Source organism: Diaphorina citri, unplaced genomic scaffold (genome assembly GCF_000475195.1).
Source record: "Diaphorina citri unplaced genomic scaffold, Diaci psyllid genome assembly version 1.1 scaffold5392, whole genome shotgun sequence".
Taxonomy (NCBI): Eukaryota; Metazoa; Arthropoda; class Insecta; order Hemiptera; family Psyllidae; genus Diaphorina; species Diaphorina citri.
This window is the reverse complement of record NW_007382768.1, coordinates 1-7,497: the sequence shown is the minus strand read 5'-3', so window position 1 is coordinate 7,497 and position 7,497 is coordinate 1. Positions and strand designations below refer to the sequence as shown.

General features: G+C 37.2%; 1 protein-coding gene across 1 annotated transcript; it reads left to right on the top strand.

Annotated features, from left to right (window-relative positions):
* Positions 1-32: 32 nt before the first annotated feature.
* LOC103521526 (putative uncharacterized protein DDB_G0282133) lies at positions 33-2,560 on the top strand. Its single transcript, XM_008486637.1, has 2 exons — positions 33-536; positions 1,115-2,560. The coding sequence occupies exons 1-2, from the start codon at positions 33-35 to the stop codon at positions 2,558-2,560; spliced, it is 1,950 nt and encodes a 649-aa protein (XP_008484859.1).
* Positions 2,561-7,497: the final 4,937 nt, after the last annotated feature.

Below are 7,497 nucleotides of genomic sequence, written 5' to 3'. Positions count from 1 at the left end.
ATAAACAGAAACCAGAAGAAAGTTACGAGAAAATGGAATTCCTAAATGATAATATAGGAACATTTAGCAGTAATGTTGAAGTGATACAATTGCTACCACAACAAATCTCAAAGAAATCTATCAATGTGAAAGATAAAACGGGTGATTCAAACAATGCCCAAACTCAAGCTGACAATTCAAATATAAATCCTTCCCATTATTTGATAAAAGATTCAGACATGCCAACCGTTCTTCTGAACACAGGTGGAGCAATAAATAATGATAAACCAAATGTCAAAACATATGTACAGTTTGTACAACCAAATGGCAATATTCACCAAATTGTTCAAGGCGTTGTTAAATCTGAACAAAAAATTGTCAAAACGCCAGACATTCCACTAGTACTCAGTCCAATTCACTTTGCAACACAAACCCAAGCACAAAATGAGAAAATTAAAATAGTAATTCCGACTATCACAGAACAACAAAATCCCGTGCAAAATATTCACTACAAACTTCCCAAAAGTGAAGTTATCATAAACAGATTCCATGAAAATGTAAAGTTAACTCCCAAGCCAATTATTGTACCAAATGTACAATACTTACAAGGTCCACAGCCTTTTCAAAATAAGAACATAATGCCACAAACCGTACCTTTTAATCACCAACAGCAAATTCTAGGATACCAAAATAATTTTGGAACCTTAAATAATAACAACCAAAATTTTGAATTTGCGAATAACATTCAAAACGACCTGAATAATAACCATAACCAACCTGTTAATACCCTGCCATCACATCAACCAATACCATCACAAGAATTCATAACCCAAAATATACAAAACTTCCAAAGGGAGAATCAAAACTTTGCTCAAATACAATCCAACATTCACAACTTACAATCACATCAAATAACTCAAAACCAACCTATCAAACACATTCCCAACAATCATCAACATTATGATATCTTTGGAGAATACGGACAGAAAACACAAATCAAAGAGCCATACAGGTTTGAAACTCCGACTTTAACCATATACAAAGACTTCCACTAGGTTTCCCTTCCAATCCTGACCTACAGAATTTCGATCCTCACAACCCTCATCCTAACCACCTCCAACTTTCTCAGCCTCAGGTCAACTATCCTCCAAATCTGGAACAATTCCAGCTGTCCCAACTAGCAGATCATCCCTTACTGGAAGAGCAGCAGCAGTTTTTTCCTCTACAGAATATGAACGCGCCTGGTAGAATGATACACACTATCTATCCGCATAAAAAGTCCGATGAGAACCACTCTAACGAACGTGAAGGAAACGATAACTTTGGTAAAGAATCTCAAAGATATGATATGGACAGAGAATATAGTTCAAATGTAAACAGATATAGTAACAACTCTCAGGAAAGAAATTTAGATCTGGTGAGTAACGAGGAATCTGCTGAACATGGCCCCTCACAAGCTGGGTCTAAGAATTCCAGGACAGACAGCAAAATACAATTTGATTATGTTGACAGCAAGACGAGAATTCAACCACATGGAGTCAATATCGTTGGAGAAAATGTGAAAGTCAAAGAATCTAGGCAAGGAAAGAAACAAAGTGATGAAGAAGCAGACAACGATGAAAGCTCTACTGTAAGCAGTCATATTTACCATGAAAAGACGTCTGGTGAAAGTTACGAACAAAATACGGGTTCACCCGTGAATGATCTAGTACAAAAGTATGTAGACAATTACAATAAACAAGAAAGCAAACACAATGAACAAATCAGTGAGCCGGATGTGGTTATACAAAAAAGTTTACAAACCGAATACAGATTGTACTCTCAAGAAAATGAAAATACACAGGAAGAAAACAGATTTGTTCCTTTGAATTATGTGACCCCAGTGCCTTCAAATAATGAAAACACTAATGGAAATACTAATATCTTGAACGGACATATTCAGACTTTTCAACTTTCTGACAAGAATTCGGGAAACATCAACACAAATAATGAAAACCCCTTTGCTACAAAGAAACCAGAACAAAATTCCAGTCCCCAGCAACAACAAATTCCGTACATCCTAAATGGAAATGCTCAGTCTTTCCAACTTCCTGAAATACATAATGGCAAATTTGTTGACAGTAAGAAGCCACAAATAAATTTCAATACACAAGCCCATCATAGCCCCCAAATACAACATCATCATATTACACAACATATTAGAGGAAACCACAATAATAATGTTCAAGAGAACAAAGGAAATACTAAAGTCAACAAAGAATACAAAATTGCTCAAATAATACAAAACGGGCCAAACTTTCAGCACCATCAACAATTACCCAAAAGCCAAACATTCTCCAATGGTCCAGTAAATAATATTGGCAATCTCCTGAAGACTAATGATGCTCCTGTTCTCTTACACAATAGAGTAAACACTAATTCAGCAAGCTTGATAGGAAATACATTCAAATATTCAAACAATGCCCAAACTCAAGCTGACAATTCAAATATAAATCCTTCCCATTATTTGATAAAAGATTCTGACATGCCAACCGTTCTTCTTCAAACAATGCCCAAACTCAAGCTGACAATTCAAATATAAATCCTTCCCATTATTTGATAAAAGATTCAGACATGCCAACCGTTCTTTTGAACACAGGTGGAGCAATAAATAATGATAAACCAAATGTCAAAACATACGTACAGTTTGTACAACCAAATGGCAATATTCACCAAATTGTTCAAGGCGTTGTATTTTAAATCATTACATGAAAGTAAAATCAAAAAATCAAATCAAGAATAATAATAAACTGAATATTAAACAAATTAGGTAGGTAGATAAGTACTGATTTTCTCTAATCACGATCGAATAAACTAGGGGCTGAAAATTCCCGGAGGGACGGGCCCAGCTTGTTACTAACTGCTTAGGTGCCTACACCTAATACCTGGTTAGGTAAGTACTAATATTCTTCGTTTTCTTCTACCTACCTACATAGATACCTATGTATACCCAATAACTAATTAGGTACTAATTTTCTTCATCTTCTTTTCTAGTTAGCACCTTGTTAATTAAGCATTCAGATGCGATAATTACGTTACCTACCACAGTACCATATACCATTGTACCTATACATAGGTACATTACCTACATAACACCTACAAGAAGCTACTTCTGGTGACAAAATAGAAGTAGGTATGTTGGTACCTATAGTGTCTACCTAGTTAGATACCTACTAATTTCCTTCGTCTTCTTTGTTAGTTACCATCTCATTAATTAGTGATTCAGATGGGATAATTACGTTACCTACCACAGTACCATTAGGTAGGTACATTACCTACATAACACCTACATGAAACTTCTTCTAGTGACAAAATACAAGTAGGTAGGAAGGTAGGTATCTATCTAGGTAGGTAAAACATTGGTTTGACCAAGCACAAATTGGAAACCACTAAGACAATACCATCGGAACTAAAGACACAAGGAAATGGGTAGTAGTTTCAAACAATAGGTGAAATGGATTATAGGTAATAGGTTGTAGATGTCTTACTATTGTAGGTAGGTAGTTATAGACTATGGATTGTAGGTATCTTACTATTTTGTAGGTATAGGTTGTAGGTATCTTGTGTTGTCTGGTAATGGTAATTCTTTTGTTTATTGTGTTTCATTGTTTCTTATGACAATTTGGAGTGCAGTCTCTCTGAGACAGTGAGTCCGGTGTCAATCGATTAAGTCATTGTTTGATGACAAATAGCAGGAGGTAGGTGGTCAATTATTTTCCCCAGTTCACGGAAAGAGAGTCTGAGAGATTTTCCAATACTTGTAGTCTACGACGCGACGCAACGTAGGTTTGACAGAGGGAACTGTAACTGCTATGGTCTTACGTCCCGAAATCGAAGAGAGAAGGAAGACAGGATAGGAGAAAGCCAGCCGTTCCGAGAACGAACATTATCCCAATAGGATAAAATCCGCCCCGGGCGGGAATCGAACCCGCGGCCTAGCGCTCACAAGACAGAGGCACTACCAACTAAGCTAACTAGGCTGGCTACTAAAAGCTTGATATAAGAATAAAAATGAGAAATCGTTCGAGTAGACAGATTAGTTACCTACCCTAGCCAGCCTAGTTAGCTTAGTTGATAGTGCGTCTGCCTTGTAAGCGCTAGACCGCGGGTTCGATTCCCGCCCGGGGCGGATTTTATCCTGATGGTATACTGTTCGTTCTCGGAACAGCTGGCTTTATACTATTCTGTCTTCCTTCTCTCTTCGTTTTCGGGACGATAAGACCATAGCAGTTATAGTTCCCTCTGTCAAACCTCTTAAAAAAAAAAAAAAAAAAAAAAAAAAAAAAAAAAACAACAAACAAACCTTTGAAAACGATAGAGAGTAGGTATAGAGGGTTTCTATCATTTTCATGGGTTTGTGGTTTTGCAGGGGACCCAACAGTTTTGGAGTTTACAGTTTTCCAACAATTTGGAGAAGTACTAGCTACCTACAGGTAGGTACAGTGACAGTCACGTACTGTGCGTATCTGACTACCTCACGTAAACATGTCATTTATAATATAGCCATATAGGTATTTAATGTATATTATAGCTATATATTTGACAGTATAATAAAATGTATGAAGAGATATCAAAATGGTTTGAGAGGACATCATCGAAACAATTTCCCTCGTGACAGAATTGCAGGGTGTTCGCTGATACTTGCAACGTCCAAAACTGTGCTACGGACTACAGTGTGTTTCTAAATTCCTAAAAGTGTGTCCACACATTTAAATTTATTTTATAAGTTTCCAATTATTGGTTTTCCAGAACAATTCTCTCATCAAATAAATAGTTAACAAATGGTATACCCATCCGTAAAAGGCGGAGCTTGTGCCACGGATGGGGATAGTCGATGGCCGTCGATTGACATCGATCGATCTCAATCGACGCGCGACGCGACGGTCGCCAAATATGTGTTGATACAGCCCAACACTTGTCCACTATTTATGAAGCTTATCAAAAAAAGGTGTTATAATAATTTAGGTGTTTTTTGAAATTTCGGCCCTCTTTTTTTACAAACCTACCTATCAGCAGACACAAAGAGAAAAGATGTGCGAAGCAGTTTTCTATAGGCACCTAGTTTTCCAATCAATTCTCTCTTGTATAATGAACCTTTCAGTTTCATCTTGATAGTACCTACGGTATACCTATAAACAAGCTAATCAAAGTACCTATAATAGAAATAGTGTATACTCACAATCAAAGTAGGTACCTATATTCTATAATAGTGTAGGAGTAGAACTGTGGGTGATGACACTGATGACAAGTAGGTAAGAAGCTACTGGTATTAGAAATGTCTAACTTAATTAAATTATATGTCAGGTGCTATGAGGACATGGGACGTACCTGTTAGAGCACGTGAGACGTGATGTTAGAGGACGTGAGACGTGATGTTAGAGGTCTTGGGAAATGTTATACCTATAAACAAGGTAATCAAAGTACCTATAATAGAAAATAGTGTATACCTACAATCAAAGTAGGTACCTATATTCTATAATAGTGTAGGAGTAGAACTGTGGGTGATGGCACTGATGACAAGTAGGTAAGAAGCTACTCGTATTAGAAACGTCTAACTTAATTAAATTATATGTCAGGTGCTATGAGGACATGGGACGTACCTATTAGAGGACGTGAGACGTGATGTTAGAGGACGTGAGACGTGATGTTAGAGGTCTTGGGAAATGATCGAGGAAACGTGATCTCATTCAGATAGGAGAAAGGGTATGGAAGACTTGGAGGATGTTACATTGTTAGAAATTGGCACAAGAAAGAAGAGAATTGATCGCTAATAAATTGATAAAAATTTCACAAATTTAATTTAGGTAGGTACCTACCCACATAATGTCCTTTGTTAGAAATTGGCACAAGAAAGAAGAGAATTGATCGCTAATAAATTGATAAAAATTTCACAAATTTAATTTAGGTAGGTACCTACCTACCTACCTACCTACCCACCCACATGTTCCTTTCAATAAGAGAGAGAGATTTTTTTTTTCTTAAGAGGTTTGACAGAGGGAAGTAACTGTACTTTTTTAAGCGAATGCAAATATCAAGTTTTTTTTTAAAGAGGTTTGACAGAGGGAACTGTGACTGCTAGAGAAATCGAAGAGAGAAGGAAGACAGGATAGGAGAAAGCCAGCCGTTCCGAGAACGAACATTATCCCATCAGGATAAAAAATCGAAGAGAGAAGGAAGACAGGATAGGAGAAAGCCAGCCGTTCCGAGAACGAACATTATCCCATCAGGATAAAATACGCCCCGGGCGGGAATCGAACCCGCGGCCTAGCGCTTACAAGGCAGACGCACTACCAACTAAGGGTCTTATCGTCCCGAAATCGAAGAGAGAAGGAAGACAGGATAGGAGAAAGCCAGCCGTTCCGAGAACGAACATTAGCCCATCAGGATTCGCCCCGGGCGGGAATCGAACCCGCGGCCTAGCGTTTACAAGGCAGACGCACTACCAACTAAGCTAACTACCTAGGCTGGCGCGCTACATAGTCTACATACTGGGGAAAACAAGAGGCTAATTTGTACGAACGCCTGTTATCTATTTTAAATATACAATGTGCGAAACACAAAACATCTTTTCATCTCCAATCTCCATAGAAAATCTCTCTCTCTCTAGTCTAGCTTCTAGAATTTCGTAACCAGAGTCATAAATTTAAAGTATGGGACACTTGATTAATATTAATTTTTTATGCTAAGTAACTAAAAACTAACTAGGTACCTCGCTATACCTATACGTATTTTTTCTTCAAATATCATAATTCCCCTCTACCACAGGTAGGTAATGTACCTATAAAAAACATTACCTACATGGTCAGGTATAGCTGAAAGGTATGACCGCCAAATTATAGGTACAAATACATAGGGTAAGTGTACGAATGACAATAAGTTGTCAGAGTGTCTGCATTCTTTAGATATAATTTCTGCATTTGTGATCTGTACACAATACTTTCTGCATTTTATATAGGCATGATTTTATTTCTGCATTTGATTAAAATTTCTGAATTCTATACCTAGAACTTATTATTTCTACATCCTCCAGATGTTTTCTGCATTTTCCAGCATCATTTTTGCATTCTGAAACTTCCAATCCTCTAATGACATTCTGTGAGGCCAGCCACTCACTATCAGGTATACCTGACACCTGATGAGCATACACACTATCAGGTAGACCAGACAGGTGTATCTGTTGTCAGGTCTACCTTAAACAAACGTTAATATGAAGGAATGTGCAGTCCCAGTCATCAGTTTCTGTCCAAGTTAACTTTGAATAATACGGTATTACCGAATTCTTGACTTATCCAAAGTTTCGAAGCCCCTCGACCCCTGGATTATAAAATTTCTAAACTAACTACCTAGCTTGTATGTAAGTAAGTAGGTACCGTTTAAATGTAGGTATAATGGTGTTATCTTATTTATAGACTAATACTAATTATTTATGTATTATAGGTAAGTACCTACAGAGGACCATGTAAATTTATACATATTTAC